General features: G+C 41.7%; 1 protein-coding gene across 2 annotated transcripts in view; it reads right to left on the bottom strand.

The window, feature by feature from the left end:
- Nucleotides 1-19717, bottom strand: part of CCDC30 (coiled-coil domain containing 30) — a 94469-nt gene that overhangs the window by 13666 nt on the left and 61086 nt on the right. For both annotated transcript variants that reach the window (XM_089659388.1, XM_089659389.1), the window contains 7 exons: nucleotides 15793-15921; nucleotides 13681-13796; nucleotides 10361-10607; nucleotides 7984-8160; nucleotides 6958-7167; nucleotides 1093-1250; nucleotides 285-450 (listed from right to left, as the gene is read on the bottom strand). In XM_089659388.1, coding sequence (XP_089515514.1) covers nucleotides 285-450; nucleotides 1093-1250; nucleotides 6958-7167; nucleotides 7984-8160; nucleotides 10361-10607; nucleotides 13681-13796; nucleotides 15793-15921 — 1203 coding nt within the window. The remainder of the gene's footprint in view (nucleotides 1-284; nucleotides 451-1092; nucleotides 1251-6957; nucleotides 7168-7983; nucleotides 8161-10360; nucleotides 10608-13680; nucleotides 13797-15792; nucleotides 15922-19717) is intronic.

The raw sequence follows: 19717 nt of genomic DNA, 5'->3' as shown, positions 1-19717 counted from the left end.
TGTATCCCTTCGTTAGTGTCAATGGCAGGAATTGTGCCCCACTGTTGGTGTCAGTGGGAGGAATCCTTCCCCTTCATTGGTGCCAATGGGGAATAATGCCCCATTGTTGGCATCAGTAAATGAAATAGTACAAAAAGGGCTGCGGAAAAGCAAGCAAAGGGCCACATCTGGCCCTCGGCTGCAGTCTGGAGACCTATGTCTTAGAGGAAGGCCTGTATAAAAATTCACTATTCAATATATTATAAAGAGGAGGAATTAGTATTGACATTAGCACATATACTGACCTCAGAAGTGACAGACTTCCTCTCATCATCCAGGTGGTGCAGCATTGACTGCTGCTGGTGCAGTTTAATTTGAAGGGCACAATTGCTCTCAGTCAGTGAAATCTCTTTCTCATGAAGGGTTTTAATTTCTTGCTGCAACACCTCCAAACTTTCATCAAAGACTTTCCTAGGAGAGAATAAAAAGTACCATCACTCCAGTTTAAAATTGTAGAAGACTATCCCTTGCTATGAAAAAAAAAAAAAAAAAAAAAAAAAAAAAAAAATTATGGTAGCCAACAATTTCTGACTGCAAAAGGGCACTGGTAGAGATTTGAATTATTGCTCCATTGCGTTTCCACTCCTCCTCCTGGGCGACTCATAACTGGATTTTTGTTACACTCCTTTGATATAACCAACAGAATATTAGAGCCTTGGACTGGGACTGAGTAGGACCAGATAACGGTCAAGATATCTATGGTCTCAGATAGACCGCACTAGCTATCTATTGTACACACAAATAGGTTCACTAAGGCTCTGGGGTATCTGCTGTGAACACATACAAAGACATAAAATACATGGATATAGATCTGTTTTTTTCATTCTGTGTTTTCTAATCCATTCGATCCAGTACAACATATCTTCACCATCACTTAGAAAATAATAGGGGTCAATGCTGCTTGGCAAGTACCTCCTGACTTTATTGATCATTGATAAGATCTGTTTTGAGTTGCTTCACAGGCATTAAAAATGAAACCTGGGCTCTTCAGTTGTCATTTGCAGTTGTAATGAATAACCAATGATAAATGAGGAGGTCCAGCATTTCCATTACCTTTTAAGTTGTTCCTCCTGTAATTCCATTTTCACCTTGGATTCCTTCTCTCTTATCTTTTTCAGTTCTTCCTCCAGGTGGCGCTTGTCTGCTATCTGGGTTTCCAGGAGTTGAATTTGGTGTTGTGATGCTCGCAGTTGTTGCTGCAGATCTGAGACCTATGGAAGATGCAAGAATTAGGGATTTACATCAAACTACTACAAAATGCATATTAAAAATGTATTAATGCACAATTTGATAACATACATAAATCACACAAGAGAGACTTCTGAATAAATGTGTGTTTATATATATAAAAATATACATCAAAAGTATAATAAATAGGATAAAATACCAATTAACAAAAAAAATTAAAATCTTTGTGGTATGAATGTACAATACAGCATACAGAGTCCAGCAGTCTGGGGAGGTAATGTTTAGAACAGTGTACACAATTCAGCAGTTAATGGTATATGGTGATATTACGTTTTTGTCAACAGTGCCATCTGTCCCATTGTGTCCTTGGTCATATGGCGGTAGATGGGGCTATTGATGAAAACATTTTAACAGCTCTTGGCCATGGCACATAGTCTTGTTGCTGAATGCATGGAAGCCATAAGTCCCACTAGCACTCCACAGAGATTCAGGAAGGGGAAGGGAGGGTGGAGCAAGCAATTGCTCTCATTTACTGGGATTAAAGTGTATCTAAACCCAAGAGCAAAAATGTAATGGATTGTAGCTTGCCTGTCCTTAGATGGGTCGACTGCATTAGTTTTCTTTTTTATATACACAACGCCTTGAAAAAGTATTCAAACCCATTGAAATTTTCCACATTTTGTCATGGTACAACCAAAAATGTTAATTTTTTTTTATTGGTATTTTAATGTGATAGACCAACACAAAGCGGCACATAATTGTGAAGTGGAAGGAAAATGATAAATGGTTTGCAACATTTGTTTTACAAATAAACATCGGAAACGTGTGGCGTGCATTTGTAATCAGCCCCCTTTACACTGATACCCCTAACTAAAATCTAGTGGAACCAATTGCCTTCAGAAGTCACCTAATTCGGAAATAGAATACAGCTGTTCTGTGAAGCCCTCAGTAGTTTGTTAGAGAACATTAGTAAACAAACAGCATCATGAAGGCCAAGGAACACACCAGACAGGTCAGGAATAAAGTTGTGGATAAGTTTAAAGCAGGGTTAGGTTATAAAAAAATATCCCAAGCTTTGAACATCTCACGGAGCACTGTTCAATCTATCAATCAAAAATGGCAAGAATATGGCACAATTACAAACCTACCGAGACATGGCCATCCACTTAAACTGACAGGCCACGCAAGGAGAGCATTAATCAGAGAAACAGCCAAGAGGCCCATGGTAACTCTGGAGGAGCTGCAAAGAGCCACAGCTCAGGTGGGAGAATCTGTCCACAGGACAACTGTTAGTCGTGCACTCCACAAATCTGGCCTTTATGGAAGAGTGGCAAGAAGAAAGCCATTTTTGAAAGAAAGCCACAAGAAGTCCAGTCCATGTGGGGGACACAGCAAACATGTGGAAGAAGGGGCTCTGGTCAGATGAGACCAGAATAGAATTTTTTGGTCTAAAAGCAAAACGCTATGTGTAGCAGAAAACTAACACTGCACATCACCCTGAACACACCATCCCCACCATGAAACGTGGTGACAGCATCATGTTGTGGAGATGCTTTTCTTCAGCATGGATAGGGAAGCTGGTCAGAGTTGATGGGAAGATGGATGAAGCCAAATACAGAGCAATCTTAGAAGAAAACCTGTTAGAGTCTGCAAAAGACTTGAGACTGGGGTGGAGGTTCACCATCCAGCAGGACAACGACCCAAAACATACAGCCAGAGCTACAATGGAATGGTTTAGATCAAAGCATTTTCATGTGTTAGAATGGCCCAGTCAAAATCCAGACCTAAATCCAATTGAGACTCTGCGGCAAGACTGAAAACTGATGTTCACAGACGCTCTCCATCCAATCTGACAGATCTTGAGCTACTTTGCAAAGAAGAATGGGCAAAAATGTCCCCCTCTAGATGTGCAAAGCTGGTAGAGACATCCCCAAAGAGACTTGCAGCCGTAATTGCAGCGAAAGGTGGTTCTACACAGTATTGATTTAGGGGGGGGGGGGGGGGCTGAATACAAATGTATGCCACACTTTTCACATATTTATTTGTAAAGAATTTTGAAAAACATTCATCATTTTCCTTCCACTTCCCAATTATGTGCCACTTTGTGTTGGTCTATCACATAAAATCCCCCCCCCAAAAATTTACATTTTTGGTTGTAACATGACAATATGGAAAATTTCAAGGGGTATGAATACTTTTTCAGGGCACTGTATGTGTACAGAAAAATTAATTGATGCTAACAGAATCCTTGGGGTTGATTTATTAAAGGCAAATATATTGTGCACTACAAGTGCACTTATTACAGAGCTTAGTAAATGGGATAAAGCTTCATTTTACAAAGAATACGCAAACACATGCAAGGAAAATAAAAAAAAACAGCATTTTTGCTTGCACATGATTGGATGATAGAATACGGCAGAGCGTCCCCGTGTTTCAGATCTTCCCCTCAGATCTATAGCAACTTCCCTTGCAGTGCACAGACTATTTGTCTTTAGTAAATCAACCCCCTTGTGTCCTTGCAACTTCCTGTGTACCAATATGAAATCTTAAAACAATGCTATCAGATTTCCCAGATCTCTTCTGTGAACTACAAAGCAACACCCCTGTAATAATGTAGATGAGATTATTTGTGGGGCTACAAACAAAGAAGTTTGTATCCCAAAATCAGGAGCGCAGCCTAAGGTATCAGCGCCACTCTTCCAAACATACAATGGAGTAAGTGAGTTAGGGGCTGGATCAACAAGTGTAAATACAGGGGGGAAAGGCCTAAAAAAAGGTAGCCACCAAGGAAATGGTAAGCTGCATTATATAAAAGTGACACAAAACTCTTGTTTAAAAAAAATAAAATTCTAATCAAGTATGTACTCTTAACTCAAAAAAGTATCTTCTATAACTCTCAGCCTCTTCCAAATCTCCAAAGTTCTTTCTTTTTTGCTGTTGTGATCCAACTTCCTTATAGAGGGTGGCTACATTCATTAGCTATGGTCCCTCTATATAAATGAAATGTAGCCATCCCATCTTGCTGTCTTCCGAGATTGACCATGGAATTTGTGGTGTACATAGAGCTGCACATAACCGCAACATGCACCGCTTGCTCCGAACAAATGGAAGTGAGGGGGTAAAGGAGAGGTTTTCTGTTTTGAGTTTAGATTGGCTTTAAGGCTTTGTTGATACCAGCGAAATGCTGTAATTCGGTGCACCGTTAATGTGTTGGTGATTCTTTCAATTACTGTAGCTTTGCTAGGCAGCAAAGATTTCATTCACTTAGAAAGGGACTGGTGTGCATTGTTGTGGATCTTTCAAAAGTTTGTTTCTTTTTGTGGTAGGGACTTTTTAATATATTTAGGGCAATAATGTCAGATACACGTTTTAAATTTGCCCGGATTAAAATATTGTCAGCTCCTGGTGGGCAAAGCATGCTGGGACTTGATTACATGCGCCCTGCTGATTTTGGAGTTTGAACAAGATGAATTGAGAGGGCTCCAAGTCTCCTGGAATGCAGCCATGGAAATTCCGCAACACATTCATACTTGTGCTATAGCATAATTAATGCATGGAGGTAGATTGTTAAAAAGGAAAATAATACCTATTACCTGTATTTAACCAGAAAGATCCACCTGTCTGGCTAATAAAACTCGAATTTCTGCTTTGGGGTGGTCAGGCTATATGTTCATTATGTAAAGAAAAATTAATGATATCATGCTTTATGTATTTTTCTTTGGAGCAGATGTTATATGGGTGGACCTTATTTTTAAAAAGTCCCCTGGCTTCTCTGAACGCACTGGGAATTGAGGCTGCTGTCAGCTGTGTTGAGCTAGACAAGGGAATCAGCAAAATGCTTGATTTGGGGTTTAACGTGTTACTAAACCTAGGACCCTGCATTCACTATATCTGGTCTCTCACAGTACACAGAACATGGAAATTGTATTATTTTAATAAATATAAAAATTAGAAGAAAGGATCAAATGTCCTTTTTACACAATGCAGAGGATTAACCCCTTAGGTTCCACAGCGAGTATAACAAGCATGCTTTACTGCATATACAGATTGATTTTACTGTTGTGGGTTTAGTAACACTCCAAGGCTCCCTTTGCACAAGTTACACATACCTATGTATTGTAAAGCAGACACCATAAGATACCTGTTCTTACCTTAAAGTGGAACTTTAGTCAGAAAATTAAGTCCTACTAGATCTCTTCATGCTGGACCCTTTTGCAGGTATAGCTATGTAAAACCATTAAAAATAAGTGCTTATACTGTTTAAAATCCAGTAATTTACAGTCTTGCCCTGCTCTGCACATGCTCAGTAGTTCTCCATTTTTAGACACTGTGCCGAAAATGCAGAGGCCAATCTGCTGACAGCCTAAAGAATTACTGCTGCTCAGGGGCTTTGGGCTTCAGCAAAATGGCAGCCTCCAGTAGAAGACACATGAACAATGCTGGAGGTAATTTACAGCACACACGGATATTGGTAGAATACTTATTAATGTGGAATGCACGTTCCTTGCTAAAAGAAGATTATTTTTTTTATCAAGATGTTTTGGGTAAAGTTTTGCTTTAAAAACACCTCCTGCCACCTTAGAATCCCCTCAAATACCCTACACAAATACCGACTTACTGCATGGAAGGTATTTACAAAGGGCTAAGTAGGATCCCCTCCAATATGAAAGTGCTTGATACAGCCTTTTACAATGTTTTCATCCCAATGGAATCCCTGAAATAATTTACAGGTCTCAGAGAATCTTTACTAAAACCAATTGTAGGCCAATGGGAAAAAAATGCCCCTTATGTTAGTGGTCAGTAGGAAGATTGTAGCCCTTACAGTGGCGTCCCTAGGCGAGTGCGTGGCGAATTGGGTGACATCTATCGCACGGAGTGACACTGGACCCTCTCCACGAGCTCCACCAAAAGGAAAGTTTTAAAGCAAGCAGACGATCCCCACAGGATGGATCAAATCTGCAGATTGAGCATAATGAATCAGAGTCTGATCCATTATGCTTCCTAACAAACAGATCCGATCCATCTTGCAGGAATCATCAGCTTGCATCCTATACGGGGTTAACTGATCTAGGTAAGGTTGTGCAAGATACGGGACTTGTCTGTAACCAGGAAATGCGGCCACGATAGCAGGAACCTCCTCCATCTGTCATCACTTCTCGAGCTTGTGCAGACTGGACTGGTGTTGAAAGATCAGTTAACCCCGTATAGGTTGCAAGCTGATGATCCCTGCAAGATGGATCGGATCTGCGGATTGGGGAGCATAATGGATCAGACTCCGATCCATTATGCTCAATCCGCAGATCGTATCCATCCTGCAGGGATCGTCAGAGGGGTGACACCAAGTGTTACCGCACCGGGTAACACCAACCCTAGAGACGCCCCTGCTTACAGTGCTGGTGTGAATGCCACCCTTAAAGACAGCTAAAAAGAGTATGGGTGTCACGCTGTTGGCTTTGCCAAGTGGCATTGGTTCTAGAACTATGCAGGCACTATAAAAAAAGGTTGTCCAGCCACCACTCAGGGAATCCTTGCCAACCTCTGCAGAAACCCTAGGATTCCACAGAACCTCAGTTGAGAATGGCTGGCTTGATAGGTTGCTCAGGCACAGAGTATTGCTTTGTGGGAGGCAAAGTTAGTGTACAGGTGCATCCAGCATGAAGAGCTTCAAGGGTTTCTTGGAGGCTCCAAAGGTTAATGTTGCTTCCCATTATGCTAGCTTGGATCTCATACCAGTTTTTCAGCATCCACTGCTCGGCATTTTTCATGCTCCAGTTTCTCCTGCCAGCTGTTCTGAACTTTAGAATTGCGGCTCATTTTTAGAAACTCCAGTTCCATCATCTTAATCTTCTGCTGCTGCTGCTCCCGCTCAACTTCTAGGCTGGAGAGTGTCGCTGTCACAGAGGCATACTTCTGTTTCACATGGTTTAGTTCCTCACTCACCTGGATTAGAATGAAGTGCAAGAAAACTGGGGATAAATTATTATATACAAATGAAATGTACAATCACCAAACATTATAACAGACAAGAGGGGAATGCATTTAAAATGCTATTCAATACTAAGCAGACACAAACTGCAAGAAGCCAAAATATGACTGACCAAAGAGAAAACATTGCAGCACATATTGGCTCCTAGTAGCTTTATGTTAACCATTTCAGCTCCAGAAGATATACCACCCTTCCTGCCAAGGCCACCAGCTACCAACTGTCAAACCTAGCTGTCTCTAAGAGATTATATAGATTAACCTACCCTCACCATGGAGCATCATGCAGGGGAGCATTAATCTACAGACTGCAGGTGAGAATACAAGCAGTGGTGCACTTTCTGACACACATTAGTCAATGCTAACCCATGGCCACCAATCAGAAGCAGTTTGCCCAATCAACTGGTAAACATTCATTTGTTAATGGGAGCCAGCGAAGGACTAGGGGCTGATGTATAAAAAGTGTCCAGGTTTCCTTGCTCAAATGTCAAAATGTGGCCCATGTCCACCAATCAGACTTTAGTTTCTGAGCAAAAAAAAAACAAAACAAAGAGGGGAACTATTTTCTACTGGTAAATGCTTTGTGTATAGGTTCCCTCTCTTCGTTTTTTATAACCAATATCTTATGTTTTTTAATTTATTAAATGTATGGACTACAAAAATGTCAGCCCATGAAATGCCCTCTCCTACTTCTGTATTGTCTACAAAGAGGTGACTGCCTGACAGATAAAGATGGAACAAAGTACTGCCTCCATGTCAGGGGTGATTTCTTACCTTAGTGTGTTCCTTCTGCAGGAGGATATTTTGTTTTTTGACTTCCAGGTTTTTGTCTCTTTCGTATCGCAGTTCTTTTTCTGCCGAGCTGCAGAGATTGTGCACTCTGTTGAGGTCTTGGCGGAGTTGGCGGATTTCCTCAAATTGCTGCTGGATAAGAGCGTCCCCAGCTAGATTCTGCCAAAATAACACAAAAAAAAAAGTAAAACTTTTTGAACCACTTTGTCCCTCACCCCCCCCCCCCCCCCCCGAATGAAAAAAAATTGAAACCATCATATCCATTCAGATCAGTTATTACCATGCACTGTAATTATTTATTTCTTACCTTAGCTCAAGAGCCATGGCTTCTTCTGTCAACACAACTTTGGCAAAATCCACATATCTAAGCTTAACTGAGCAAACCCGACCCACCCCAGCAATGGCTTCCTCTGGAACTAATGTAAGCAAGCAGCTGGGGTAGGGCAGGGTAGCTCAGTTAAGATTGGGGGGTGGATTTCGCCAAAGTTGGAGCAAAACAAACAATGGCCGCCGCTCTGATCTGTTTAAAAAAAGCAACAAAGGAAAGGTGTACAAGGGCAGGGCCATATGTAATACAGTACAAAGGAGTCCCTAGCACACTTTCAAGCTAGCCAGCAAAGTTAAAAAAAAAAAAAAAAAGAACACACACTAACCATTCAGCTTCAACTACTTATGTTAAAAACCGAGGTTTTAGGAGCAATACATGTGGAAGCCACACTGCCACATCGAGGCTCCTCTGCCAAGTGTGGCACCCAACTTTAAACCGAGTTTCTTAACTATGGGACATATATAGCAATTCACAAACAGAGAGCAGGCTCACCTGGAGTCAGCCCTATCCTCTGTAAGGCGCCGTTCATGCTAGAAAGTCGTGCATGAAAACTGCATTCTGTGAGAGTTTCTCACACTGTGTTCAAAATACACTGCAGTTACGATCTGCAGTGGATGTCAAAATTAAAAAAAACACCCCAAACGCAGGTCACAAATGCAGTGCCTGCACTGAACTGCATGGTACAGAAGTGCCATCGATCCTTTTGCAGTCTGTTTCCAAAAGTAGTGATTTGAGCCTATTCAAAATGAATGGGCTCAAATCAATCTACACTGAACTGCGCGTTAATCGCTCAGGAACATACAGTGCATTTCTGTATGATTCCTAGTTTGAACAGGCCCCAACGATACAGCAACACACTGATAGCCCACACATCACATTTACAGGGAAGCTGAAGAAGTGCGTATTTGCATCAAAAAAAAAAATTGCAGCTGCTCTGAACTTTTGAAACTTGCAATAAGGGAAACGGACACAATAGAAAAGTGCAATATACAAAATAGTACAGAGAAAATGCAAATGTAAAGCAACATAACAGAAGCCCAGACCTGCAGCTCAGCAGTTGAAGACTTCCAGTGTGTTTCTGCGAAACACAAAAATCAACTAAGCAAACAATGGCAGTGGTTCAGATCAATTTATACTTAGCACACGTAAGCTGCACATGGGCAGGGTGTTACACTGTAGTGTAGCATTAGGGACCACACTTTGCAGTGGGGCATTCACTCAGCAGTATGGGCTTTAAACCTAAACATTGAAAAAGTCTAATTAGGCATTTTTGGGCTTTTTAAGCAGTTGGAAAGCGTGCTGGGGATTTTTTTTTGCAGACAATTTAAATAATTTCTAAATATAAACCTTGTTCCAGGATATATTTCATAAAAGCAATTGATTTTAATGTTTATCTGATGGACATCAAGTGAAAAGTGACTGCAGATGGCTAACTGGTTACAGATGGTTGTGTGTTTGGTCATAGGTGTTCTCTCTTAAGCTGGCCATACACTGATTGGAATTCAGCAGGTTTGGCAGGGACCGAACACATTTTGGTTGCTTGATCAATTTCTTTTGAAGGTATGTCCTGGAAAATCTTTCTGGATCTGCCACTGCAGTCAATCAGCTGCAGCCGCTGATCTGTGTATTCTGACAGCTGTGGGCGCAGCTGTCAGAATACAATTTCCCAGAGGCAGGCTTCCTCTATCCATCTAATTTGTAGGGATGAGGGAAGTTGTTAGATTTTACTTTACAGCCACCCATGTTAATCATGCTAATTCCACTTAAGCATTTGCACTGGGCTAGGCACACCCCTATGTGAATGTGCTTGATAGATTGCTCAGGCACAGAGTCTGGCGCTGTAGGAAATAGGCTTAATGTACATGTGCATTTCTTTTCAAATTTCCCTCTGCAGATCTGGGTCTCTTTCCAAGCCATACTCTCTTTTATCCTGACTACCCCAAACTCCCATAGGAACATGCCATATGACATAGGTGGACAATATGCATGACCTGAGCAGGCCTCCAACACATAGAAAACAGTTTAACAAACCTGTGAAACAGTCTTTTGAGCTCCATCTACGCATGTCTGAGGTCTGGGCATTGGATTCTGCAAATTGAAGAGATCCTGTCTTAGGCGTGCAATTTCTTCTCTCTTGGCCTGCAGATCCTGCCTGCAAACTGTCACTTCTTGTCTGAGCTGCAAGTTCTCCTCCCATAGGTGCTGCTTCTCCTCCAGCCCATCCTGGATTTGTCTCTGGAGAGTTTCACATTTCCTCTGGTGCTCGGACAAAGCAGCACTATAAAACCATAAAAGAAAAGAAATTTATATTAAAAGAAAAAAATGTTATAAATATATATATATATATATATTGTGACTGTGCTGTGCCTTGTTATGGTGTCATAAGGGTTAGATGTCACCCAGGGTTCTCACTTAGCAGGTTGAGGGGCTCTGGGATGTTTGTTCTGCGTGAAGAAAAGGAAACACGTATCAAACACTTATTATAATTTTCCTTTCCTGCCGCCAATCCACAGCAGCATATTACCACATGTATGCTGCTAGATTGGCGCCAAGAAAACAGAAAATTGTATCAAACACTTACCGTAATTTTCCTTTCCTGGCACCAATCCATGGTAGCATACATGCGGTAGTATGCCGCCATGCTGGAGCCAGGACAAATGTGTTTTGCAGTTTTCTCCAGGATTGATAACACCTGGATTGGGTTCACATTTGACAAGAAACCAGCATACTGATTGTGCAGGTACATTCCTTTAGTCAAAGGAGCTGTCTATAGTTCAGGGCTCCTTCCCCTGAAAAACGGCTGCAGCAGCAGAGTGTTCGGATAGACACTGGAAGAGTGCCTACCCTGGCCTCAAGGTGAGGTGATCTGGCTACGCAGTTGCCTAAAGAGATTCAAAGAACTGCGATTAGGCAGGAGCCTGTGCAGCCAAAAGTAGGCAGTTTGTCACAAACCTGGATGTGATAACATTGTGAGTCTGTGCGATGACAGGCTCAGGAGACTACACAGTCCCGATAGTCAGGAGGCTGGGAAATTTGTTTTCTAATAGTGATGCTGAAAACCCCCCCAAGGGTAACCTTGTGGTGAGTTTTGGAACCTTACTTAAAAGTGAGCAAAAAGCTCTGAAATGTACTTCACTGGCTGAAGTTGATTACAAGCGCTGCATTGAGTGAACTCCCCCACTATATATTATAGATAGATAGATAGATAGATAGATAGATAGATAGATAGATAGATAGATAGATATGAGGGTCCTCAAAGATGGAGCCCACTTCCAGCTATGGTGTAGATACAAATACTCAGCAGTAAGGGACATTCTCTTCCAGATACTCTCTGCTCTCATCCCATCATCCCAAACCAGACTTCACGTCTATAGAAGGGAAGAGTAAACTCCATATTCTACAATAAGAAGTGGAGCCAGTGGTGAAAGCTGCACAACTGTGTTACAACAGAAAATTGTGGACATAAAGTGTATTTTCAATTTTAAAATACTTCATTATCTGTTATGTGTTCCCATTCACACAGCATACTTAAAAAATATTTCTTACCATTTAGATGTTTCTGAGGACATGGTGTCATGGCTGACTACAAGAATTTCTCAGCTAGCTCAGCATGATCTGTTGCAATAGCTGGGCTGGGGACTAACTGAGTCCACTTCCTATTAAAATACAATGGAGAAGCCCAGCTAATGAACCCTTAAAGTGGTTGTAAAGGCTCAAGGTTTTTTACCTTAATGCATTCTATGCATGAAGATAAAAAACCTGTGTACAGCAGTGCCCCAGCCCCCTCAATACTTACCTGAGCCTCATCGCATTCCAGCAATGTGAATGATAGTCATGGCTGTCATGGGTCTCTGCCTCCTCATTGGCTGAGACAGCAAGCAGGAGCCTTTTGCTCCCGCTGCTGTCAATCATAGACAGTCAGCCAATGAGGAGAGGGAGGAGGCGGGGCAAGGCACTGCTCAGTGAATGGACACACAGAGTAGCAGGTGCCCCCATAGCAAGCTGCCTGCTGTGGGGGCACCCGACAGAAGGGAGCGGCTAGAAGAGCCTGTGGGGGACCCGAGAAGAAAATCCAGGCTGCTCTGTGCAAAACCACCACACACAGCAGATAAGTATAGATATGTCTGTTATTTAAAAAAAAAAATTAACCTTTAGAGTCGCTTTTATGTTAAGATAGACCATGTTTATATCTAGTACAATTGATTAGATATCTACCTCCAGACAGGGTTCATTATGGTAAACGCTGCTTCTCAGCCCCTTACATAACAAAGAACTAAAGCTGGTCATAAATGGATTGAAATTCGACTGGTTCAGCAGGGACCAGAGAAATTTCTATCAGTGTGTGGCCCTGCCTGCTCAAGAGAAGTCAATCATTTGATCAATTTCTGTTGAAGGGACATGCTAGAATACTTCTGTCGATCAAAGGCAAGTCCTTCTGTCAGATTTCACTTGGATGGAGGGAGGAATCTGCTGGCTGAAAAAAAAAAATGCCTGTCTATGGCAAGCTTAAAGCGGAGTTCCACTCGACCTATCAAAAAATAAAAATCAGCAGCTACAAAAACTGTAGCTGCTGACTTTTAAAAAACAGCCACTTACCTGTCTTTCGGTCCCTTGGTGTGTCCCCCGCTGCCAGTTTCACCGGCTGTCCTGTATTCCAGGAGGCCGGCATCTTCAGTGTGGGCAACTGGCTATGATAGCTTGCGGCTTCACAGCCGGGTACCCACTGCGCATGCGCGAGTAGCGCTGCGGTTCATAAATGGTCCTGTAGTCTTCTGGGGCCTGTCATGTGTCCCAAAAGACTACAGGGAGGGAGGACACCTTCCGCTTCCGATCGCCTAGGTGATTGGACCAGAAGTGGGAGCGGGTACCTGTCAAATTCGGGTACCCGCTCCCCCCCACTCCCCAAAGGTGCCAATCCTTAATGGAGAGCAGTCCTGAAAGCGGAACTTCCCCTTTTGAGTGGAGCTCCGCTTTAAGCAGAAAGTTTATTTGTTAGATGTTCCAAAAACAAAAAACATCTAAAAGGTAAGCTGAAGTTTTTAAATTTTTTTTTTTATTAAGTTATACAAAGTAAATGGGGACAGGTAACAAACAAAGTAGGTGTTATCCCACGTGTGACTGCAAAACTGGAAATACTCCTTAAAGTTTGAAGTGCGATGTGATCATCAAATTCAAATGATTCTTCTATAAAATATGTACATTTAATAGGGCGACAACAATGCTTGTTCTGCAGTGAAATCACTACAGAGTTGTCACACTGTAAGCAGACTGAGTACTAGAAATTACAGGTATTATCCCCATCTGGTTAACAGAATATAACATTTTCACTATGGTGTGCTTTTCATACTCACCTCCACTTTTCCTTTTCCAGATCCTTGCCCCCTTCTACAAAGTGCTTATTTATGTGAAATTTCTTTTCAGTGACTTCCAATTTCAGCCTTTTACACTGCTCCATCAGCTCAGAAATCTGATTACAAAAAGCACAAAATACTCAGTAAGAAGGCACAGTGTTCAGGTTCAAACACACAACCAATCAGAGTCTGTCTACTTTTTGAATCAATCTACCAAATATGATCAAGGTGCATTATCAAGCATGTCATATCTGCCTTTTGGAGGAAATTCAGCACTTCTGCAAGATAATGGAGCCTAAATCCAATGTGTCTTCCTGTGCTCTGAGAGAGCAAGGGTTAGGACCTCTGCAAGGTTTCCATTGCTCTGTGTAGTATTGCTGAGGAAGAGTATCCTCTTTCTCTGTCCCAGAACTGGTCCAGAGAGCAATAAGATCTGACTCAGATTCTATCCCTTTCTCATTCTGTTCAAAACAGAAAAAAATTGCTTTGGCTGGAGTTCTACTTTAACCACTTGACCTCCGGAAGATTTACCCTCTTCATGACCAGGCCATTTTTTGCTTTTTCACACTGCATTACGTTAACTGACAATTGCGCGGTCATGCAACGCTATACACAAACAAAATTTGTATATTTTTTTTCCCCTTACAAATAGAGCTTTCTTTTGGTGGTATTTGTTCACCACTGTTTTATTTATTTTTTGTGCTATAAATTAAAAAAGGCCAAAAATGTTGAAAAATGAAAAAACCTTTTTTTTTTTTACTTTCTGCTATAAAACATATCCAATAAAATAATAAAAAAAAAATTCAAATTTCTTCATAAAATGTAGGCCAATATGTATTCTGCTACATATTTTTGGTTAAAAAAATCCCAATAAGCATATATTGATTGGTTTAAGCAAATGTTACAGTGTCTACAAACAATGGTATATATTTTTTATACTAGTAATAGCAGCGATCAGAAACTTACTGCAGGAATACAATATTGTGTCGGACAATCTGACACTTTGTGGGAACCAGTGACACTAATACAGTGATCAGAGCTACAAATATGCACGGACACTGTACTAATGACACTGGCTGGGAAGGGGTTAAACATCTAAGGAGATCCAAGGGTTAAATGTGTGCCTAACCAGTGTTTTTGTGTGTACAGTGTGTTCCTTTCACTAAGGGATGTGCTGAATTTTATTCCCAGCTTTGCAGTAAAACAAAATCTGGCACATCCCTGCTGACAGGACAGAGCTCTGCTTTGTTTACATTGGCAGAGCACTGTTCTGTCTTTCTCCTCGACGATCAGCAGGTCCTGGCGGACATCCAATGGCCATCACCCACTGATCAGCTTGTGCTGTGTCTAATCACAGCACAGCTAGGTTGTCACCACCACCACCGTGAGTGTGCCCCTCCTACCCAGAAGAGGTGGATCACGTGATAGGTACATGATCCGGGTAGGAGTGCCACTCTGTCACTATATAACTAAGTGGCATGTTGTTTTCAAGCACTACAAAATGCCAAATTTACCAACTTATGTATATGTTTTAGGCTAAAAAAAGAGTCAAGACTAAAATCACAACTTCGGAACCTATTTGCTATTACAATAAACCATCCACTCCATCCATTAGTAGGAGCAGGGTCAGACCAAGGGGTAGGCACAAGAGGCAGCTGCATTGGGGCATTATAAATCAGGAGAGGGGGTGGGGAACAAAAATAGCAGGAGGTAGTTCACAGTTCATAAAGAAAACGTATACTATAGCCTTTTCCCTTTGGTTGCTAAAGAACCTTATTCTGGCTGAGAGTAAGAAATGTTACAAAGGCAGTAAACGTAGTAAAGTAGTCACACTGATTTACTGCTGCGGGGTGAGAGATAACCTGGCAGTCAAGATGTGTATCTCTTGCTTTTTTTTTTTCTCCAAACAAAGCAGGGGTGCTGCTCTGCCCACCTATTCTCATGCGGTAAGAATGTGAATATTATGGGGAATTCAGGAAGAGGAATGACACTCCACGATCAGAACGAAGAGTTTTTTGAGACACCAAAAAGACAACATGCTTGTGAGTGATCCATTCCACCAGGGTGCACCCACAACCAAAATATCAGTAGTGTTCACAAATTATGAATCACCTTATTATCCTGCAAATGTGTTTCTTTTTCCAGCTGCTCATTTTTTGAACGCAGATTGTTATTCTCCCGCTCCGATCTCAGCAGTTGGTCCTCTACACCCTTCAGCATTGGCTTTAGTTCAGTCAGTTCCTGACAAATATCAATAAAAACAAAGTCACTAACAAAACAGGCAATTATCTGCATGTCTATCCCACTAAATACGACCCCAGTCCCAGAACAAGATCAGGAGAATGCCTGAGCTCTGAGCGTCACAAGGAGTTAAAGCAGAACGCCAGCTTTCCCGTCAGTTTTGCACAGTTGTACAGGCTCCTCTCTTGTACTGAAATTTATTTTATTATTTCAGGCACTAATATAGCGCCGTCAATTTACGCAGTGCTTTACATATATATTGTACATTCACATCAGTCCCTAACCCTCAAGGGTTGTACAATCTAAGGTCCCTAACTCACATTCATACATATACATATTAGGGACAATTTAGACAGGAGCCAATTAACCTACCAGCATGTCTTTGGAGATGACTCTGATTTCACTGCACACTGTGACCTTCTCACAGTGTGCAAGTCAGATACAGCCTGCCTCATTTGCTGGACCTCCAGCATAAACTAACCCTTTATTCTCAAGCCTTACTGTCCTTGTCACCACCCCTTTTATCCTTAGGATTTAAGGGGTCAGGGGCGGACTGACCATTTGGAAACTCGGGCACTGCCCGAGGGCCCGGGGTCAGTAGGGGGCCCCATGAGATGCCCCTGGTACCTTTTTTCATAGGCTTTTTTGAGTTTGGGCAAGGACACAGGGGCCCCATGATCCCCTATTGCCCGGGGGCCCCATGAGTTGTCAGTCCGCCCCTGTAAGGGGTAACCCCTTTTGAAAAAAAATTGCAAATTAAAAAAAAATATATATATATATAGTATATATTATTGCACCACAAGTCATATTGTAATTGAATGTTATGAAAAAGTGACCTTTCCTTTTCAATCTGCAGCACTGGAATTTTATGTAAAATGCAATATGGCTACCTGGAGGTGTTCTGTACACAGTTGGTGTACAGAACGCCCCCCCTAGAACTGTTATTTCCTGCTTGTTGGATTGGCTCCCTGATTTCCCAGAAGTCTGCACTAAGATCTAAGTCAGATTTTGAGCATCTCCTGCAACATACTCACATTTTTGGTGACAAAGGGAAATCCGGTCTAAAGGGGTGCAGACCCTACCACTTTTCTCATCAGTGCCCTGCAAGTGCAGCAGCTGATTGATAAATATGAAAATCACTCCTATTCACATTCACTCTGCACATGGACACAGACAGACAAACAGCTTTTTCATCAAAATAACAAAAGGTAGGAATCTGGAACAAAGTTTGTTAAAATCCTTGTTTTTTTTCTCAACAAAAGAGGAGTTACTCTTTAATTTTACAATTGCATACTTTTATAGTTTTATCATTAGTTTACAGTAATTAATTGCAACCGAAGTACATATACAGTGCACTGTAGCACATGGATGCAAAAGATCTGTGCAGTGCATTTTGAAAAAAAAAGCAGCACTTTTTTTGTGCTAAGAAATGTCCAACATGCTTTGTTTGCACTGCATTATAGTGTAATTGGGCCTGAAAGGGCAAATGCAAAACGCTGCACTACTGTACCCCCTATTGGCAGACAATCAGAAAGCAATATCCAACACCATGAGCAAACAGTGACTTACTAGCAGAGAAAACTTGCTGAAGATGCACAAATCCAGTGAACAAGCATGGGTGACACAGAGCCAATGGTCTCTAAAGTGACCTGAAGGTAAGTATTTTGGTGCTGCAGGCGAGACTAATCCTTCAAAAGTGGCATGCAAACAGACAATGAGCTCTAGAGCAAGAATCGTTTTAGGATCCTGACACAAATGAAGCGAATTCTATAGTGGAGTCTGATCCTGCCAGTACATGTCATTCTCTGTAACTGTAAAAAGAAATCTAATATTAAGGTGTGGAGATTGGCACAATTTTGGATGTGTACAGGTGTGTGCTCTAGTTTGGCAATAGATTTAGCTGGGAATCAGTTACTTAGGAATCTGCATTCTGATGTACCACAGATAGCAATCTACACAGAGCAGAAGATTTCCTAGGGCAATTCTGCAAAATGAATAGGTACACTACTCCCAAGCCCTGAATCAGATATCTCCAATGGGAGATTGGGTGCAGAACGCCAGCAGGGGCTCGTCCTATGCCCCACAGACACAACAATTCCAATGACCAGCTGCACTCCAAAGAAAATGGAAATGCTGAAAAGTCTCTGGACAACAAGAACAGAGATTACCCACTTATGACCCCCCTCAGACGCGATTCACCTGCAAGATGAAAATCACCCATCATAGATTAAACTTCTGTTTTTCAAGAAAATAGCCTTTGCACTCAGTAAATATTAAAAATCTGTACAGTTTTGTAAAATAATTAATTTTATTGTCATATCTGTAGGCCATCTGGGTGCCTCTGAAGTCTGAATGAAAAACTCCCAGTTAGTAACCCCCACATCTTGCCATGTTGCTAGAACATTGAAGCTGCTGGATGCTGGCAAAAAAACAAGAATGACTTTGTCATGTCCTAGCAGCAAGGCTGGATGTGAGGATTGCTGAGAGTTTTTCAGCCAGACTTCCAGGGGGCCTAAATGGCCTACAGGTATGGCAAAATATTACATTAACATTCTACAAAAGCTGCACTTTTTTAATATCATCTGAGGCCTTTAATTGCATAGGTTTTTTTCTGGAAAGGAGAATTGTAACCCTGAGCCTCACATATATGCACTATGGGTTATGCAGCAAAACCTGTGCGTTTCCTGAATCAGATCGCATGTGCCTGAACACTCATGCAATCCGATTCTGATGTGGCAAAAAAAAAGAAAGATGCCAGCACCTTTTTCGTGCAGGTGCGGTGCGATTTGAGTCCATACATAATAAATGGACTCAGATCACACTGCAAAGAACCACGTGTGATTTGAATAGGTATGTGGTGTGATTGCTATTCGAATCACATGCAGTTTCCTGCACTGCACAAGTGTGAACCCAGGTTTATGGCCAGCCTTGTAGCTCAAAAGCATCAGGAAAGGAGCTTTAGCATTTTTTACCAGAATTTGAAATTTCTGCATTGTGCAGCCGGTCTTTTCCTTTGGACAGGTACATTTCACTGTTTTCTACTTCATTACAGGTACATACAGTATATAGTACCATCAATTTACACCGATATATATATACAGTCATGGCCGAAATTGTTGGCACCCTTGATATTTTTCCTGAAAATCAAGTATTTCACACAAAAAAGGTATTGCATTAACACATGTTTTGCTATACACATGTTTATTCCCTTTGTATGTATTGGAACAAATATAAAACAGAGGCAGAAAAGCAAATATGACATAATGTCACACAAAACCCCAAAAATGGGCTGGACAAAAGTATTGGCACCCTTAACTTAATATTTGGTTGCACACCCTTTGGAAAACATAACTGAAATCAGTCGCTTCCTATAACCATCAATAAGCTTCTGACACCTCTCACCCGGAATTTTGGACCACTCTTCCTTTGCAAACAGCTCCAGGTCTCTCTTATTGGAAGGACACCTTTTCCCAACAGCAATTTTAAGATCTCTCCACAGGTGTTCAATGGGATTTAGATCTGGGCTCATTGCTGGCCACTTCAGAACTCTCCAGCGCTTCTTTGCCATCCATTTCTGAGTGCTTTTTGACGTATGTTTGGGGTCATTGTCCTGCTGGAAGACCCAGGATCTTGGACGCAAACCCAGCTTTCTGACACTGGGCCCTACAGTGCGACCCAAAATCCTTTGGTAATCCTCAGATTTCATGATGCCTTGCACACAGTCAAGGCACCCAGTGCCAGAGGCAGCAAAACAACCCCAAAACATCATTGAACCTCCACCATATTTTACCGTAGG

Source organism: Staurois parvus, unplaced genomic scaffold, assembly GCF_062004578.1.
Source record: "Staurois parvus isolate SC_StPar_1 unplaced genomic scaffold, SC_StPar_1.0 ptg001151l, whole genome shotgun sequence".
Classification (NCBI taxonomy): Eukaryota; Metazoa; Chordata; class Amphibia; order Anura; family Ranidae; genus Staurois; species Staurois parvus.
Note: the sequence above shows the minus strand (reverse complement) of the source record. Positions and strands in the feature narration are given on the sequence as shown.